Source organism: Zophobas morio, unplaced genomic scaffold (assembly GCF_036711695.1).
Source record: "Zophobas morio isolate AGI-343-1 ecotype UQ-CSIRO unplaced genomic scaffold, CSIRO_AGI_Zmor_V1 ptg000021l, whole genome shotgun sequence".
Lineage (NCBI taxonomy): Eukaryota > Metazoa > Arthropoda > Insecta > Coleoptera > Tenebrionidae > Zophobas > Zophobas morio.
Window position 1 is genome coordinate 13,792,354 of NW_026972126.1, and position 21,067 is coordinate 13,813,420.

Below are 21,067 nucleotides of genomic sequence, written 5' to 3' on the forward strand. Positions count from 1 at the left end.
CTTCTGAAGATGGATATGTATATACAGGGTGAGTCATTAAACGCGCGGTCCTATTAATTATTATATATATTAAAAAATTCATAGACTAAAGTTGTACGATTTTTCGACAACTATACTGCAAAATTATTTTTAACCATACAGAGTGTTTGTTTCTAGAGCGTAACACACATTTTAATTTTTTTTTTCAGTGAAACAGTCCATATATCTTTACGCATTTTGATTAACCTCTTGTTAGGCTTTACAATCACAGTTTACTTTTGAAATTCCAACGCGACGTTGCCAGGTCAGGCCAATTTTCTTTCTTGAAATTTTTTAGCAATGGAAGGGTTAAAAAATCGCAATAGGGTTATTTTTAAAGATTGTCTTACAATATTTTGTGAAAGGATAAATAAAGGTACGTGCTTTGTTGTGGTATCAACTTAATCAAATTTTAATATACAAAGTGTTCATAAAAAAATTTAGAAATTTTGAAGTATCGATATTTCACTTTTTTCAAATAGAACAGTCTGTTTTATTCCTGTCTTTTACTCTACTTGTTGTTCTCATCCTTCTAATATGTTGTGTCTCTTAAAAAAGAAAGAACAAAAAATTAATAAGATGCAGTAGTAAAATATAGGGTGTTCTATTCGAAAAAACTGAAATATCGGTAATAACAAAAACATTTTTTATAAGCACACTGCATATGAAAATTTAATCTCATTTATACTACAACAAAGCGCATACCTTTCTTCATCTCTCCACAAAATGTTGTAACACAGATTTTAAAAATAACCCTAATAAAAATAACTAATTTTTTGTGAACCCTTCCTTTGCTAAAAAATTTCAAGAAAAAATTGAATAACATGGCAATGAATCAAAATAATTCAAAAATATATAGGGCGTTGTTAAGAACAGAACACACTATATAATTAACTTTGATCTTTGATTTTTTTTCTGTTTCTAATAATTAGTGAGACTTTTCCAAGAATCTTGTATCACATGACAATGTAAAGATGGAGTTTAACTTTTATTGTTCATTGTCAAAGTTTCTACTTCCTAACAAGCATCTTCATCTCTAGTAAATTTATTATAATTTTTTTTTTAAATGCGACAGTGGTCTTAATTAATTTTCAAAATCTCCAATTTTCCGGCCCACGTGAAACTATAAAGGAACCTTTTTTGTTTAAAATTAGTGCATTTGCCAACTGTGCGGTGAAAATTGGTTCGATTTTAATTAAAAATGTTCTGATTAAAAAACCAATTTGAAAATGGGTTATGCAGATTTCTCGTTGTTTAGGTTTATACGACGTAAAATTTCTTGAGAAAAAACACCATTAATTCGATCCAATTTAGGCCCCAAGGTTTCGAAGATTAATTGCTTGTTCTTCTTCAGGGGTACCACCAGATGCGGCACGCTTTCGTTTTTTTGATTGGACATTAATTTAACACTTAAATTATCTTTAAATTTTCCTAGTAAACCCTAGCAGAAGACTCTTCTTTGTGCCAAACAAACTTGCTTGAAAACAAAAAAAAAATTGAGAAATGATTTGCTGCACCTAATTGCTTACGTTTCTAATTCTCAAATGGGATTTTTCCCTCAGTAACTGAATCTTTCAATGTCATTCAAACGTCATCGCCACGATGTAAGAGTGCACGAAATCCAAACGTTGTTAGAATTCTTTCCCACAGCCGTGGCTAATTCAAGACAATTTTTAGTATTTTCAGGAATCTTAAGTGGACCTACGGCATTTTGCATACCATATCTTTGAATGGACTTAAATAATAGCCACAAATTACATTAAATATTTATTTTTTGGATAAAATAGAAGTTTTAAAATGTCTGACATCCGGTATATATAATAACAGTGTGACATTTTTTATTTAATAATAATAATAGTAGTAGTAGTAATATATCTAATTAAATATAAACAAATTACGAAAAATGTAGTAAAACATTCCTTAATGTCATTGATAAAAGTCAAAAACATTGGCGAACATAAGGTTGGTCCTTGAATTACACCGCTGAAAATTTGATGAATGGTAGTTATTCAGAATTCAGAAAAGCTTTGCATCCGTATCACACGAAGGTAAATTCAGGCAACATGGCACCGAAAAGGCGGCTTTTAATCACCACCACCCCTCCGGCCGCTTCCTCCGCGTTTCCAGAACTTCTTCCAGATGCTGAGGGTGTTGCTCCCGTTTTTTACGTGTCAATAAAAATTCGGCTCACTCGACACGGCTCATTATCGCCCATTCGCAGTGCAACGCCCCTGCCGGTAGCATCCCCGTGTTTTTCTTCGTTTCCCTTTTTTTTCTTGGGCCGTGTCTTGAGGGCACATCGTGCGGCAGACAGATAGATCCAGCGCGCGCTGAGGGTTAGCGCCCTGTCTAGACTGGCCCAGACACCCCTACTACTCGACCACGTGTCGTACTTCGCCCCCTTCGGAGTTCGCATGGGGGTCGCAACATAAACACGAACGGAGGTAACACCATATGTGACTTATCCATCAACAGGCGAGCTATTAAATTAATGTGCGGGAACGTAAAAAGCCGACACCGAATGAAAAAAGTTGTTATTGGTCCGTGCTCTATCCTCTTAATTTATGGGGGATTTTCTGTCACGGAGGCTTTTCCGCTTTTCTTTTTCATCGATTATCGATTACACGTCACTCGGAAAATGCGTGGATGGGTTGGAGTGGACAGTTATGCGGATAAAAAATAAGGCTCGTGATTAGGGACAGCATCCATCTTTCGGTTTATGATTTTTGACGGTTGGGTTGGCTCAGATGCCGTGGAAGCAATTTCGGGGTAATTCGGTTAAGAAGAGCGGAATTAAATAATATAGCAATAAGGTTGCGGAGCCTGCGATTCCAATTAAATTCCACTAATTCCGGTTAGAAAAATTCCAGCGAATAAGATAGATATCCGAAAGTATTTCTTTACGGGGGAATTATGGAGCGAGTTCTGGTCTTTTGACGCTTCAGTGTGACATCCTGCTAAGAACTCATTTCACTTCTGTGGGGTTTTATCGAATCAAGCGAATGTGCAAAAGCGAAATTTGAAAAATTCATTCAACTTGACAATCCTTGACAGAACTCTCCTCGGAATTCGCTTCTTCGTTCCTGCAATTCCGTCCTGAAATATGTTTTGATCTGGATGACATCCAAGATTTAAGAAAGCCTTCATAATTAGCTTTCAGAGACCTCAGGTTCCTGCATTCTTCGGCGATTTGTCGTCTAATAGGTGTCTGCAAATGCCGATTTTTTTCTCCAGCTGAGGCCAAAAATATATGCTTGGAAGTAGACAAATAAATAGTCTGGATTTATTTGTTGGTAATATTTAGAGACTATGCCAAAAAAATACCCAAAATTCTACTTCACATACTGCTGAAGAGCCATATTTTCACTCTCACTTGTAAATTAAATGCTTACTTTTTTCATTTATAATGTTTTTGTTATAATTTTTAGTTTTTGTATTTTTTTATCAGACAATTGCTATATTGTTGAAGATCAACTAGCGCAACAAATAAAGATGAAATTATAATTTGCGATCCACTTAAAGAAAGTTTCTACGTTTCTACTGATTCTGATTACTTTTACGCTTTTTATTTATTCAACAACTTCAGGTTAATCATAAATTTAAATTTTTACGCCATAAATTGTTCTTTTTTTGTTATATAGTTTAACATTATTTTCTTTCTTTATCTATCGTAACTGCATTTTAAAGTTTTTCACCCCTTGGTTGACAAGAATTTTTGAGTTGTCTTCAAAAATCATTTTTATTTTTAAAAATTTTATTGTCATTTCATATTTATTTGCTTATTTTGGAACCCACATTCTTTTGCTTTCTGGACTTGTATATTTTTCTATTTCTTATTTACCTATTTTTTCTCAGATTTCATTGTCATCAATTTTTGCAAAGTTAAGTCAGTTGCAATTACATTTGTTTTCATTGTTTTATTTTTTTATTAGATTTTTAACCTTTTTTGGTTATTTTGTATACTTGTTCTTTGATCATATTTTTTTTAATTCAATGATTTTATGCATAATTTCCTTTCATCTAGATCAGCACTCAGTTTTGTAATAATTTTCTGTTCCGTGTTCTGTTTTTCTTGTGACTTCGGAACTTTCATGTTGTACTTTTTGGGATTCTCTTTTAAATATTTTTCACTTTTTCTCAGCAATTGTCGACCTTCTTTCTTATTTCTCGTGAATTATTATCATTTGAAAAATCTAGGGATGTTTCATTTTTATTGATTTTATTGATGTTAACGTGTTGTTCATTTTTTATTTATCTTTTTGGTGTTCTAACCTTACTTTTTTCAGGCTATAATTTTACTCCCCAAACCTAAGCGAAGGAAGTATTGTTATAGTAATTGTAATAATAATTCTCGACATTTCATGACCCCTAGTCCACGAAAAAATAGGTCTCAATTTCTGTCTGTCTGTGTCGATTTTTACTAGTTAGATAATCTCCGAAACTACTAAACTCATTGTTGTCAAATTCGATATCTATGTTAAAAATATTGTGTAGATTGTATGAAAATTTGTCAAATTACCCTCAAAATTGTCAGTAGTAACTGTTGGCGAAATTTAATAAAATAATGTAGTCCTGTATTTGTGGTTTATGAATCCGCTTAGAGTTTTTCTCCTAGGAGTACAAAAAAATTCAAATTAAATAACAAACTTTTACATTATTATAAACCCTGTCTTGCTGCAATTTTTTTTTTTCATTTCACTGTGACTGGTATTATCTACATTTTTACATCCCGAGCGTAAGATAACAAAGTACAGTAATCGAGTCCATCGGATGACTGGTCACTTTTACATTTTCTCGACGTTTCATGACTCCTACAGTACAGTGGTCCTTTCTCTTTTTTTTTCTTGCATTGGTAATACGCTATGAATACTTTTTTTTGTAAATTCAAATTTTATAATTTTTTTTAAAGAGCGGGATTTGTCGGATTATATATATATATATATATATATAATCTTCGAGCAATTCTTTACTGGAATTAAGAACCTCGTTTTCTAGAAAGTGTGAGAATACCCGCGCCTTTATTTAATTATGATCAAATAAGAATAATAATAATCATATTCAAAACATTTTGTTCCATTGTGGCTTAATTAATAATTTAGCAACTGCCAACTCCGCCCACCTGCTCTTCTCATTCTAACGACCAATTTTATTTCTGTTCAGTTTAAAATCATTCATTTCATTCAGACCGGATAAAATTAATCACTGAAATTGAGCCAGGGTGGGTGGGCGGGGCTAATTGTCTTATTCTATGGAGTGGAAGTGAAAAGTAATAGAATCTAACCTGCCAAAAAGGAAAAAAAACGCTACACGTAACTTTTTTGTCAAACTATTTCCTACAAAACACAATGTTGATACTGGAAAAACGGTGTTAACTTCCGAAAAACGAATCCGAAAATGAAATCGAAATCTACAAGAAAATGTGTAGCTCAAATTCGAAAATGATCGAATATGTCAAAAGTGTAAAATCAGTCCTATCTTATAAAAAGCTAGCCCCGCCCACCCGCCCTTATTTTGTTGGAAGATTTATTATTTGCAAAAACAGTCTTGTCTCATCAAGGACTAGCCCCGCCCACCCGCCCTCTTTTTTCTTGGAAGGTATGTCATTTGCCAAAAGCAATTTTATCTTAGCAAATACTAACCCCGCCCACCCCCAATCTTCTCATTCTACGTACTAAGTTTATTTCTGCTCAGTATATGATCATTCATGTCATTCAGACCGGATAAAATTAATCACTGAAATGAAGACAGGGTGGGTGGGCGGGGCTAATAATGTACTTCCATGGAGTGGGACTGGAAACTAATAGAATCTAGGACGTAAAAAAGTAAAAAAAAGCGCCAATCGTACATTTTTTGTTAAACTATTTGCTACTGCGACTGTAAAAATTGCTATATATATTTCCATTGACGATTTTGGTAGAACGATAGAAATTTCCAAAGAAATGAGGCCGAGATTGATTTCTGGATGCCAAAATCTACAAGAAAATGTCTAGCTAATTTTCGAAAATGGTTGAAAATGTGAAGTGTCAAAATCAGTCATATCTTATAAAATGCTAACCCCGCCCACCCGCCCTTATTTTCTTGTGAGATATGCCATTTGCCAAAAACAGTGTTATCTTATCAAGTACTAGCCCCGCCCATTCGTCCCCTATTTTCTTGGAGGGTATGTCATTTGCCAAAATCAGTTTTATCTTAGCAAGTACTAACGCCCACCCCCAGTCTTCTCATTCTAAGGACTAATTTTATTTCTGCTCAGTATAAGATCATTCATTTCATTCAGACCGGATAAAATTAATCACTGAAATGAAGGCAGGGTGGGTGGGCGGGGCTAATAATTTACATCTTTGGAGTGGGAGTGGAAACTAATCTAGAATCTAAAAAAGTAAAAAAATGCGCCAATCATACATTTTTTGTTGTACTATTTGCTACTGCGACTGTAAAAATTGCTACATTTCAATTGACGTTTTTGGAAGAACGATAGAAATTTGCGAAGAAACGAAGCCGAAAATTATTTCGAGAAATCGAAATCTACAAAAAAATGGAGGAGCAATTCACAGATTTCACGTTACATTCTTTCGATGTATAAACATAAACAATCGAAGTTAAGCACGTACACTAGAAATAATACGCTGTTTTCCGTTGGTTATTTGCTTTGAATATTTTTCATATTGTCTGTATGTCTACGGACGACACCTCCTTGGAATTTGTCATTTACACCTCTGGTTTTTGCTATATAAAGATTATCAGAAAACATTTTTTTTTATTTTTCAAAGAAACGGAATTCTTTGGACTGTACTTCAAGGGCGAGGGAAGTAACCTTGGACCAATTTTTTAATTTATCGTTAAAACAAATTTCAAAATCAAATTTTATAATTATTCGAAGAAGCGGAATTTATTGGACGGTTCCTTCGAGGCAAGGAAAGTGATGTCTAAATAACTTCAGACATTTTTTAATTGAGTTATTGATCATTTCCAACGCCATTGATTACCGACGACTGAAAGTATGATTCTTCTTCTTTTGAATAGAAATACTTTCAGAAAAATACACCGATATTGTGCTTCTCATAATATTTCCACTCTAGTTCCATTAGACGTTTTCTTTATAATAAAAAATATCTTCCTTTCCCGAGCGTAAGCTAAGGAAATATTATAATAGGGACCATTGGACGACAGGCTTGGTTTTCTCGACGTTTCATGACCGTAGAGTACGAAAAAATGGCTCTCCCATTTCCGTCTGACTGTCGTCTGTCTTTTTTTTAACCTATGACTTTTTATCTATACTTTTAATCAATAGAGGTTGTCACAAAAAAAGGTCTAATGTTATTTAGACGGAACTTCTCTCACTCATGAAACTCATTCGAATAAATGCAGCTTCGAAAAATTAAAAAATTAATATGTATTATGATTCTTGTTTTATGACAACCCCTATAAATTCAAGAAAGCCATATGTGGACTGTTAAATTACATGTAAAGAAGCATGTTATGCCTATGTTTCACGTGAGTTTTCCACAATAAATGTTTGCAATGTAATACTAATAATAAAATGACGCTACGGTGTTCTCAAATTTTCGGGGAAATACGATGAACCATTCTTGATTTAATCAATAAAACGATGCGAACCTGCGGGCTATCGTTAGACTTGGTTTTGGTTTTCGAGCTTCGTATTGTGTCTAAAGAACAATATGGATTAAACAATAAAAATGGATAGTACTCCTTCTGTCCCTGATGAAGTGTCTAATTTAGGAAGACCTATTTTGTCGTACTGTAGGGTTCATGAAACGTCGAGAAACCATGAGAGTAGCCACTAGCTATCTATCTGCGCTGTATTTTTTGTTGATGCTTAATTCAAGTCGTTAAAAAAACCTTAGAACTGATTGCATAAATCTCCGTCCGTACATTATTCTTCGGGTTTCCAAGAGAGCTTTGTTTGCAAGCTCGGTGGAAAACTGCAAACCACTGTTACTTCACGTCCTACGAAAACTTTCCCAATCCTTTGATGACTAACGGAGCAAATGGAATTCTTTTATCCTTCAAAGGTGTAACATCTGGGGACCTATTTCTTAAACTGGTGTATTTATGTTTCTTATCAAATCGTTACTCCTGCTTAAACCTTGAGATTTTCAGCGTCTGATGTCTTCATTAAGAAAGAAAAATATTAATCAGAACGGTGAAGCTTTTGTTGATGATTACAAACGATTTTTATGAAATTGTTGAACGATTTCTTCATATCCGCGAATACAAAAAAAGTGGATATTCCATATACCTTGAACCAGTTTGCTGAAATGTCCAACAAGTGCATATTGTTTTGACATTAAAGTGCAATAGTTGTAGTAAAGTAATTATTATTATAAAAACTGTCTATTCGAATTTACGAACCCGTTAACAAGTTTAAACGTTGAATTAGCACTAAAATAAATTGCCTGCTTTATGCAGTTAACTGCACGCTTTCAGACTGTTGCGTTGAGGCACAAGAGCTTCATTTCTCATTCAATTGAAGTTGAAATGGACTGGGCAATTACGAGCGAACCGCCTTTATTTGTTAGTGTTATCCGGAACGTTATCGATAATTTGCATGAGTCATTACAATATGAGTGATAATTCTGATGTAAAATTAAATAGCTACGGTGAATTTGATAAAGTTTGCGGAACGCATGTAATGATAACAGCCAGAGCACGCCGATGACTAAGTACATATATAACAATCTGCATTTTGCAAGAGATTTCCGTTGTGATTCGATTCACGTTAATTTATTATCCATAGAAATTTTAAGCAAGTTCGCCGCCCTGTGTTACTTATTTATCAGAGCCATTGTGGGAGTGAATCCACATGCGTGGACAATACTGGAATGCATAAAATGTTGACTTTTTGTTAGAAGCAATAAATGCTTGGACTTTGAGTCAAAACTGGAAATTACGAGAAGGATCGACTTTACAGTTGTGAAGTAGCAATTTAAATGCATTGAACAAGAAGAAGCTTTTGTTATGCGATATACAAGGTATAGAATTTCTCGTCAGTAATAGAAAATCTTTTGTCACGACGGATTCCAGAATGGCGTGCGTACGGTTTTTTAAACAGTTAAAGCGTTACAAATTCGGTAAGATTTGGTGAGCAGTATTTACAAATGACGTCATACATTATAGGTAGTGACTTAAGTAATTTAGTTGTTAGTGTTTAGTGTTTACATGACGTCGGTTTTATTTTTTAGAAAAAATACGCTGTGCTTATGCAATGCACAGAGGTTATCTCTGGGATATGCGAATTTATTCGAGGTTACCAATTATTTCAAATTATCATATAAATTATGTAATGTAAATATAAAATTTTGCATTATCAGTTTCACTATTATTTAAACGTTTGAGGTGATGGCACTGGTGCATAAAATAGCAAGCTTGCACATTTTTTTTAATGTGTGTCACTCATGTTATAAATGATAAGTTTTTTTTAATGATTTGTGTACTCAATAAGTGGGTCAACTAATTTTCTTTAGTAACCTTTCATTACTTTAATCGCACCCTTTGTTCGTGGCATGTCTGATGAAGTTAAATTATTGGCACATTTTCATCTCGATTTTTAATAATTAACACGTCAGTCCGAAGCGCGCGAAATTCCATTAATACCTGCCGTTCTCTGTTGTTTTTAACTGAAATTCCATTTTTTTTAAAGCTTGGAAAGCCTCTGGATTCCACGGTCACCATATGGATGCAGTAAAAATTCAATTTGTAAATATGTATCTACGGTTAACGCAATAACATTGTCTGTGATACACGTAGCACCCAGTCTTGAAAAAGACTAAAAGTTGTTTTAATCGAAGACTTGCACCAACTTAGACAAATCGTTACAACTGCTAAAAGTTGTCGATGGCGTCTGCCTACAACGAGGACCTGATCGCTTTGAACCGTAAGTGCGAAATTGGATAAAATTTTTCAGAAGACGCGTTTGGAGTTGACTCTCACAACACATTAAATCGTAGTCAACTCCAAACGTGAAACTAACACCCGTTATTAATCCAGCGGTATTAAAACCCGATTAATTACCGATGGCAAACCGTTGCTGAAGTTTTTATTTTGCAATACCATCACTGCTGGATTTATCCAAACTGATGCGCTGTAAATTCTCTAAGTGGCATTAAATATTCACGACCTCCAACGTTGTTCCGTTGGAATGTAGATATTGCGTTGGGGGGATTTACTATAAAATATTTTTCAAACATTTCATTGTCGTGTTATGGCCGCGGAGCTAACATTATTAGGTCCGCAGAAAGATTTCGTTTAACTAACAGGATAAAATGGGTGTTTATTAAGTAAAGTATCTATTAGGAGTGGAAACTTAATGAGCATGAAGTTCGAGTTGCTAGTTATTTAGCGATGCTAAGTGTTGCTGCTGTTTTAATTTGAAATTGTGGACTTTCATGTTTTCTAAGGCACAGAGCTTTTTTTCCGGTTTTCTATTTTACTCAAAAAAGTGATAGTGTCGTCTTATCTCATGTGTAGTATAACCTACGCTTTATACCTGGCCGTAAACACAAAGAGCTCAGGTACAAAATCCCGGATTTATTTTTTCGGTCTCTTGAAAGAAACCATAAAATTTCATTAAAAATTTTTTGTCGTCGCATTCAAACTCATAAACAGCTAAATCTATTGTGTTTGCTGAATATGGTTTAATAAGCACCCTCATTTTATTTGTGTAACTGTACTATGTAGGTAAATTTCCATGCATTGCTTGCTGGTCACTACTGAAAAAGTAATAATTAATAAAACATTTTGTGTCTGTTAAAATTTGGAAAGTATTCTTCTTTCTAAATAGTATTAAGTTGATTAATGACATTGAAATCATAATGCCAGAGAAATTTCTACTACCGCAAAGTATGATACGGTGCACCACAAACGCCAAATTTGAAACCAAGTTGAGTTGTATTTATACGCATTTCGCCCTTGGTTAATTCAAAATATTTATTTCGTAGCTCGACTCTCTGATTTTGGAAATTATGTTTGTCTCATTACCTTCTTCCTTTTTTACCGTGAAAAAAAAACTCGTTTAGCAACCTATGAAATTTAATTTTGAGAAAATTGTGGTGGCAATACCAACAAAAAAATTTAAAATAATCGTGACGTGAATTTGAGAATCGTGGAGATCCGTGATATTGTTTTTAAGAATGAGATAGAATTTTAGAGTCTGTGGTGTTTTATTTTCGAAAGGGCCCATGGTATTTTCTTGTTGAAATGGTTTGAAAATATGTCAAAATTTCCAAGTGTTTTCTTGTGTAGTCTTGGAGGTGGTTTGTTTTTGAAAAATTTTTGGGAATCCGTGACGTCATTTTGAAAGAATCTTGGAAACTCTAGTGTCTTTTTTTAAGAATGAGGAAGCATCTTATGGCCTGTGGTGTTTTAATTTTGAAAGAATTTAAAAAAATCGTGAGGGTTCACGGGATTTTCTTTTTGAAAGAGTTTGAAAAAATGTTCGGATCCTTTAGTCCCATTTTTAAAAAGTCTTTGAGGGACCTGATATTTTGTTTTTGAAAAATTAAAAAAAAAATCGGGGACCCGTGGATCTTGGAGAACCCTATTATCTTTCTTAGAATACGAAAGAATCTTAGGAATCCTGCGATTTTTTTTGAAACAATTTTAAAGAATCTTGAAGTCCCCTAATATCTTTTTAAAATGTGAACGAGTCCCTGGGGTCCCTGGTGTTTTAATTTTGAAAGAATTTGAAAACAATCTTAAGGGTTCTCTTTTTGAACGGGTTTGAAAAAATGGTAGGGGCCTTTAGTCCCATTTTTAAAAAGTCTTGGAAAGACCTGAGGTTTTCTTTTTGAAAAATTTTAAAAAATCTCGGACATCCGTGACGTTTTGATCAAAAAACAACTTCCAGACCCCTAATGTATTTTTTTCTTTTTAGAATGAGAAATGTTATTAAGAACCCTGCTATTATTTTTGAAAGAGTTTCCAAGAATTTTGAAGTTTTCTAGTGTCTTTTTAAAATGTGAACCAGTCCTTGGGGCCCCTGGCGTTTTAATTTTGAAAGAATTTGAAAAAACATTGAAGTTTTGAATGAGTTTGAAAAAATGCAAGAATCCCTTATTCTCATTATTAAAAAGTCTTTGAGACACTTGACGTTTTGTTTGTGAAATACTTTAAAGAATTGGGGACCCGTGACGTTGTGATCTTGAAAACAACTTCGAGACCCATTGTATTTTTTTAGAACGAGAAACATTCCTTGGAACCCCGGTATTAATTTTTGAAAGAGTTTTAAAGAATCTTGAAGTAACTAGTATCTTTTTAAAATGTGAACGAGATCTTGGGATCTCTGGTGTTTTAATTTTGAAAAATTTTGAAAAAATGTAGGGTCCATGATATTTTCTTTTTGAGAGTGTTTGAACGAATATCAAGATCTTTTTGAAGAATTTTGGACCGACCTTGGTGTTTTGTTTTTGAAAAATAAAAAAAATCTGGGGGACCCGTGATGTGATCTTGAAAAAAATCTTGGAAACCTGTAGTTTCTTTTTTGTTGAATGAAAAAGTATCTTAGAAAGCGAAGTATTATTTTTGCAAGATTTTTAAAGAATCTTGAAGTTCCCTAGTGTCTTTTTAAATTGTGAACGAGTTCTTGGAGCCCTTGGTGTTTTAATTTTGAAAGATTTTGAAAAAAAGTTCAGGGTCCATGGTATTTTCCATTTGAGAGGGTTTGAAAGAATGATGAGATCCCCTAGTGTCATTTTTAAAATCTTGGAGAGACCTGGCGTTTTGTTTTTGAAAAATTAAAAAAAAATTCTGAGACCCATGACGTTTTGTAATCTTGAAACAACTTGGGAGACCCCTAGTATCTTTTTTCAGAATGAGAAAGATTCTCAGAAACTCTGGTATTATTTTTGAAAGACTTTAAAAGAATCTTGAAATCCCTTAGTATCTTTTTAAAATGTAAACGCGTCTTTGAAGCCTCTGGTGTTTTAATTTTGAAAGAATTTCAAAACGTCTTGAGGGTCCATGGTATTTTGTTATTGAAAGGGTTTGGAAAATGCCAAGATCCCCTAGTCTCATTTTTAAAAAGTGTTAGAGAGACCTGACATTTTGTTTTTGAAATATTTTAAGAAATCTTGAGGACGTTGTGATCTTGAAAACAACTTGGAGACCCCTATTCTCAGGAACCCTGCTATTATTTTTGAAAGAGTTTCAAAGAATCTTGCAGTCCCTTAGTATCTTTTTAAAACGTCAACGAATGGTGTTCGTATTTTCTTTCTGATGGTGTTTGAAAGAATGTCACAATCTTTTTTAAAAAAGTTTTGGAGAGACTTGGTGTTTTGTTTTTGAAATTTTTTTAAAAATCTCGGGGACCCGTAATGTTGTGATCTTGAAAAAAACTTGAAGTCCCCTAATATCTTTTTAAAATATGAACGAGCCCTTGGGACTCCTAGTTTTTCAATTTTAGAAGAATTTGAAATAATGTGAGGATCTCCTAGTCTCATTTGTAAAAAATCTGAGAGAGACCTGATGTTTTCTTTTTGAAAAAATGTTGCAAACGCCTGGTATCTGTTTTTAGAATGAGAAAGAATCATAAAAACACTGGTATTATTTTTCAAAGAGTTTTAAACAGTCTTGAGTTCCTAGTATCTTTACACCTGGTGTTTTAATTTTGTAAAAGATTTGAAAGAATGTTAGGATCTATGTACTAGTCTCATTTTTAACAATGTTTCCATTTTTTTATTCGAAAAGTTGACAAATCGTAAAGGTGGAAAATCGAAAATTGCAAATCGAGGAAATGAAGGAACGAAAAATTGTAACACTGAAAAACTAAAAAGCGATAAACTTAAAAATTAAAAAAAATGAGTGAATAGAAAAATTAGAAACAAGAAAAAAAAGAAGCCGAATCAAAAATTGAAAACCGAAAAATTGAAAAATCCAAAAATTGAAAAATTTTACATTGAAAAAAAAAATTAAAGAGAACATTGAAAAACCGAAAAATTGCTTTCTAATTTTCATTTTGTCGTTTTGTATCCAATTTTTCATTTTTTCATATCCTTTATTTTTCCCAATGTCTCTGTCGATTTTATAATGTTCCTTTTCTTCAATTTTTCGAATTAACAATATGTTTTTGATTTTTCAATTCCTCGATTTTACAATTTTGAAATTTTTGGATTTCTAGTTATTTGATTTTCCGATTTTTCAATATTTCGATTTTATAATAAATACTTTGTTTTCTCTGTTTGCACTTTTTGATTTTTAAGCTCCTTAATTTTTAATCTTCGGATTTTTCAATTTTTCGTTTCTTCAATTTTTCAAGTTCTTGATTTCCAGTTTTTAGATTTTTCTACTTTTTTTTTCTACTTTTTCGTTTTATCAACTTTACATTTTTGCAATTTTTCCTTTTTTTTTTTTTTTATTCGAAAAGTCTAAAACCGAAATATTGAAGAATCGAAAAAGTGGAAAATCGAAAATTTGCAAATTGAGGAAATGAAGAAACGAAAAATTGTATCAATGAAAAACTAAAAATAAACTTAAAAATAAAAAAACGAATAGAGAAAATAGAAAGAAGAAAAAATAAACCGTATAAAAAAATTGGAAAACCCAAAAATTGTATAGTTGAAAAATTATAGAATCGTCAAAATTAGGAAGTCGAAAAACCGTAATACTAAAAGACCGAAAAATGGAATATGGAGAAATTGAAAAATTAAAAAAAGCGAAAAATTGAAAAATCGAATCCATGAAAAAGTTTTAAAATCCAATAATTGAAAAATAGAAAAATTGTTAAAAAGTTCTAAATATATATATTTCAAATGAAAACTAGAAAAACAGCAAATCAAAAATTGAAAAATCGACAAACTGTAAAAGCCAAACTTCGAGAAAAGAAAAATTAAAGGAAGGAAAATTGAAAAAACAGAAAATTATAAAATTAAAATAAAAAAATTCGAATAAAGGAAAAAGTTTTAAAATGCAATAATCGGAAAAAATTGAATAACCGAAAAACTGGAAAAAACGAAAAATTACAAAATCGAAAAAATTAAAGAACTGAAGAAACGAAAAATTTAAACAATGAAAAAGTAAAAGTCGAGAAACTTAAATGACAAAAAAATTAATGAAGCAAAAATTAGAAAGAAGAGAAACGAAAAAAATTGAGAAATTTGAAAACCCAAAAATTCTAAATTCGAAAAATTATAGAATCGTCAAAAAAACCTTTTAATTATTAATAATTGAAAAATGGAAAAATTCAAAACTCGTAAAATCGAAAAAGTGAAAAATTTTAAAATTGTATCATTATACTATATTTAAAATGAAAATTAGAAAAATAGGAAATCAAAAATTGATAAATTGAAAAAATTTACACCGAAAAAAAGAAAAATTACAAATTCAGAACATTGAAAAACAAAAAATTGAAAAAATCAATAAAACAAAAAACCGAAACAAAATATTGCAAATCGAAAAATTCAAACATTAAAAGTTGAAATCTCATAATTGCAAGTCGAAAAAGGTCTTGGAGAGATCTGACATTTTGTTTTTGAAATTTTTTTAAAAATCTCCCGTGACATTATTTCAGAAAGATTACTGTGCATTTTTTTTTTTTTAAGAATGAAAAAGAATCTTAGAACCCATCATGTTTCATTTTGAAAGATTTTTAATTAATCATGAAGTCTCCTAGTATCTTTTTTCTAAATATGAAAGAATTTTTGGGACCGCTGGTGTTCTAATTTTAAAAATCCTCCGTGCCCATGGTACTTTCTTGGAAGGGTTTGAAAAAATGCGAGGGTCTATTTTAAAAGTGTGTTTGGGACACTTGGTGTTTTGTTTTTGAAAAATTTTAACAAGTTTCGGGAACCCCTGACGTAATCTTCTTGAAAAAATTGGAAACAATTTTCAGGACCCCTCGTATTTTGTCTTTCAACGGATCTTAAGTAATCTTCAGACTGGTGTCTTCTTTTCTAAAAAATGGAAAGAGTTCTTGGAGCCTCTGGTGTTCTAATTTTAATAGAATTTGAAAAAAAATCTCGGGTCACCCATATTTTGTTTTGGAGAGTTGGAAACGATAGTTCCTAGGGTTTTTTTTTTTAAGAATGTGAAAAAATCTTTTTATTTTTGAAAGAATTTGATAAAGTCCTCGGAGCTCTGGACATTTTTTGTTTGAAAAAATTTTAAAAATGCTGACTTGGCCTGACCTGACATTTTATTTTTGGAAGAATTTAAAAGATTTTTGGGGGTCCATCGTCCCTTTTTTTAAACTAATAGGAATCTTTATAAATAAATAAAATTCCCGGAATCAAATTTTGTAGTTTATTTGAGAAACTTGTTTGATTGTTTGTCCTACAGGAACGAAATTCTATATAAATAACTTTGGGCCATTTTTTTTTCTAACTTTTTTCATTTTCCACACCAATATTCCTGGTTCTTCCAGAAAAACGTTTTTATTAGACATCCGACTGACATTCTTTTCCATATCTTTTTTAAATTGCTTGTCACCCAAATTCTATACATCCCTTAACACTGGTTCTCTTTTTTTAAACACGTTTAAAAACTAGATATTGTCTATAAGTTTACTCTTACTTTTCTTTTTTAATCTGAGAAAATTGTTGATATCTATGCATCTGTCTATATTGCTCGAACACTAACATGTTTCGGTCGATTTTTCTTGTATAGATTATCCCTTTTCGAATCTTAAAAACCGATGACCTCATCCCTGAAAATTATTAAGCCAAGTTCGATTAAAAAAAGCTCAGTTTAAAGATTTTTTGTCAACACACACGTAAAGAAATACCAATAAGTTCGTAACGTTTTATGGTCGCTTCTACCTACCTCGCTCTGCGTGTGGTCGATCAATCGACAAGTGTTATTCAAATTCGCAGCAAATCCAGACGATTAATTTTTTCGTGCGCCATCATTTATCATCCCAAATGAACTCTCATTTGCCGTATCATCTGATGAATGATACCATACCACGCATCTAGAATATCTCACTCCCAAGTGGGAGTATGAGAAAATTCCAGCCTTCATTAACATCCTTAACCTTCACCCCCTCGCAAAAATTTCATAAAGATCGACGAATTTTACCGCACTCCTGCCATCGCCTGCGCCCTTCGGCGCTCAAAGCGCTCGACTAAACTGCAGGAAACTTTAAAATCCCGCGACGCTCCTGTTTGATGTATCGCAAAGACTCGGTTAGAAAGAGTCCTCAAGAATTTTATACAAGCATTTGCATTTTGATGGTTAGGAGACACCATCTGAGAGCGCTCTTCTGCGCAGAATGTTTCGTGCGAGAAGCACCCCAGGCACCTATTGGACGAAATAAATACAAATCAGTTCGCTAGAGGGAAATCTAAATGGAATTTTCTACAAGGGAGTGTATTGTGGAGAAAACAAGTTTCGGCCAAAAATGATTATCAGGACGGCTGATGAATGGCGATGTTTGTTCTATTTGTATTTTTTGTTGCTTTAACCGGCGGAGAGTAAATAAGGGTGATGCTGGGATGGTTTTAATTTAATGGTGAACATCCATCGTCAGGAAGTAAACTAAGCAAACGTGGGGTTGGGGATGCGTGCCGAAGATTGTTTGTAGTCCGCGATATTATAACGTTAATTTCGAGGGATTTTTCAGGTCGATGTTTTGATTAATAGGAAAACTTGGCTGGGTTTCGGGCGAGGAAATAAAGGTCTTTTCCGGTGTATCGAGGGGAGATTAGGCGCGGATTATTGCACAAATCGACTCGTTTTGGATAAAGTGTAATTTTGCGTGGCATTTTACATAACGGTTTCTTATTTTTACAAGAGTGTTTGTTTTTTCACAAAAAAGCCATAAATTGCCGTTGTTATGAAAAGAATATTCATTTTAGAATAAGGCTCCAGTTGTGTATAGTATGTAATGTATGTAACTGTTTATTTCTTTCCCATTCGGGACTTGAAAGAAGTCCGGTTTACATTTTTTCCCTTAATATATCTATATATGTACAAATATATATCAATTAAACATATTTTAACTTAAACTAATATTCTTTCTCGAAATGCTTCCTTATTTTCGTTTCTTTTCTAATATCATTTTCATCCATTCCAGACCATCACCTGTTTCGTTCAATAGCTCATTCCTATCTTTCTCGACTTCCCGTAACTCTTCACAATCCTTTAGCCAGTGTTCAATCGTCTCCGGAAATTCCCTACATAATCCGCATCTTCTATCCTCTTCCTCTTTCCAGTAACAGTTTTCTCCTTCTTCATTTCCCACCCTAAATCTGGCTATTGTCTTTCTGTCTTCATTCTTTCTCCCTCTTATTAGATACTCCGGTAATTTTAGACCTCAGTTGTGTATAGCACGCACCAGTTAAAACTTAATAAAGCACTTAAATACTTTAAGCCCTTAAAGCCAGAAAACGAGTAGAGCTTCTGTGCAGCGAACATCCATCTTAAGAAATTCTCCGTTTAATGAACGTTCTTTGTACCGTATTTTCCAAAACAAATTGTGCAACAAATCGGATTATTTTATCGTTAGTTAGTGGTTTAATAGACCAGAGTATCTCGCTATATTAATTACAATTCCGTAAATTACAAAATAGTGAATCGTTGGATTTTTTAACATCAGTAGCATTATTTCAGGTCTACAAACTACAAAAATGATATTTCGTCAATAAACCCGTCCAAGATTAAATTTTAGATGAAGTTAATATATTGCAAAGAGAAAGTTGCCTGAAATTTGGAAGAAAATGTGTAGTAAATTTCGAAATTTCTCGAAAATTACCCGAAATTTTCATTTTTTCCTCAAAATATTCTGGATATAGATTTCGTGCTGATTCCGATTCCAAAAACATGGCGTGTTTATGCTCCCAGTACAGATTTTAAAAATACTTATTTGATTTGAAAATATTTTTTAAGCCAAAAAATTGCAATATTTCAGTGGGCCACTCTGGAAAAATGTTATCAAAGAAATGTGGCCGAAACTAACTTCTGCAGTTCGAAACCTAAGTATAAAAAAAGACTTTGGTTAAATTTTGTTAATTGCCGAAAATTTTAGATTTTAGTATAGAAATTTATTTGGAAGTCAAATAATTAGCTAAATTTGCTCAAACAGTTATATGCCCTGTATATAAAGAGTAGCCCTGTTTTTTCATTTATTGGGTGTGTAATGACGTCAGCAACATTTTTACAAGGACACGTGTATCAGTTTGGATGGGGACGGTGTTTTTGGAAAAATGAAGTAATCAGTAAAATAAATTCACTCATGCATTAATTTTTTTAAGTCACCTGTATAAATTATAAAAAATTGGTCGAAAGTTGTTGGGTTACTGTTGTAAATATTCTGCAGGAAAAGTTAAACTTAGCCCCGCCCACCCACCCGTTCTCTCATTTTTTTTTCTTCAGAAATAAGAAATAAATGTTACATGAAATAAGTAGTATAACAAAAAATTACGATTAATGCTTTTTTTTTCTAACAGCCTACGTTGTATTAGTTCCCATTCCCACTTTACAAAAGAACATATAATTCACCCCGCCCACCCACCCCGCTTCCATTTCAGTGATTCATTTTGTCTAGTCCGAATGAAAGGTGGATATCAATGAAGAGAGATAAAATCTTAGAATGAGAACAGCGGGTGTGGGCGGAGATAAGATTGATTTTGGTAAATGACCTAGCCTCGAAGAAAAAAAGGGTGGGTGGGTGAGGCTAAAACTTACCAGGGTAGGACTGAACAATATTAAGAGTAGTCATTGGAATGAAGATGGAGTGGGAGGCTGGGCTACTGCTTACTCATAAAGAAAGAAAAAAAGCTAAATTTAGCCCCGCCCACCTCTTTTCTCCATTTCACTGACTTATTTTATATAAGAATATTGTATTCCCAAAATTTTCTGAAAAAATGGAGTAAGCCATTCCTGATTTATTCAATAAAATGAATTGACTCAGGCATTAATTTTTTTAAACACCCCGTATAAACAAATCTAAAAAATATTAATGCAGTGATAAATCACAAGTATAGACTCATCATATTTTTCACATTTTGGGTGGAATTTATTTGACAAAATTTTGAGATGACGTCTGCAAGTTTTCAAGTATTCAGCTTTCAAAAATCTGGACGTTTCGAGTAAAAATTCAACACGGAGTCATAAACTACATGTGTCGGACTATACTATTTTATGCAATTTAAAACCCATTTACTATGTACAATTTGGAAGTCACATTATTGGTGAGGATGATTAGACAAATTTTCGTTAGCGTTTTACCATCCACATAATGTTTTTAACATAAATACAAAATTTGACAACAATCGGTCTAGTATTTTCGGAAATTATCTGTCTAATAAAAATGGAGACGGCAGACAGACGGAAACGGGGGATCTATTTCTTCGTACTCTGGGGGTCATGAAAGGTCGAGAAAACGTAAAAGTAGAGAGTCGGCCGACGAACTCGATTACTATTCTAAAATTTAAAACACAGAAAAAAGTAGTCCTTTCCACGCATCCCCTCTTTATTTCAGGGACTACTCTTAATATTGTTCAGTCTTAACCTAGCAAGTAGTAGCCCCGCCTACCTCCCCCTCTATTTCCTTAGAGGGTGTAAGATTTGCCAAAATTAGTCTTAACTTATTGGCAAGTATAGTGAACCAAGAGCTATAAGGTTATATGGCCATCATAAAATCATCCCATTGTGTCGAAGTTAAGTTGTTTACAATAGAAAAGGTTTTAGGGTCGTAAATAACGTGTCCACTGCAGCTCGACCAGCTCTTGTGGTTTCGTTCAGGGGCGGCTTTCACTAAATATGAAAATCCACCACTCCACTATTTCTTTACTACCTGCAACCGCTGAGGGTTCCGAAATAACCACTCGCTTTGAAAGCCGGCCCTGTTAAATATGAGCAAGAAATGTTTAGAAGATGATTTATTGCCAACCGGTAAGCTTAGTGCGAACCACACAAAGGGGGTATTTATTTGCGGTCAACTACTTTTATGATGGCCATATAACTTTATAACTCTTGGTTCACTATACTAGGCCCGCCCACCTGCCCTCTTATTTGCTTAGAGGGTACGTCATTTGCCAAAATCTTATTTTAGCAAGTAATTGAAAATTTGCAAATCGAAAAATTGAAGAAACGAAAA

General features: G+C 33.1%; 1 protein-coding gene across 4 annotated transcripts in view; it reads left to right on the forward strand.

Annotated features, from left to right (window-relative positions):
• Positions 1-21,067, forward strand: part of LOC135133217 (protein alan shepard) — a 170,868-nt gene that overhangs the window by 29,839 nt on the left and 119,962 nt on the right. For 3 of the 4 annotated variants that reach the window (XM_064061536.1, XM_064061532.1, XM_064061534.1), the window contains exon 2: positions 9,680-9,913. The exons of the other annotated variant lie outside the window; for it this stretch is intronic. In XM_064061536.1, the coding sequence (XP_063917606.1) occupies positions 9,874-9,913 (40 nt within the window). In that variant the 5' untranslated portion in view covers positions 9,680-9,873. The remainder of the gene's footprint in view (positions 1-9,679; positions 9,914-21,067) is intronic. 4 annotated transcript variants of the gene reach the window in all.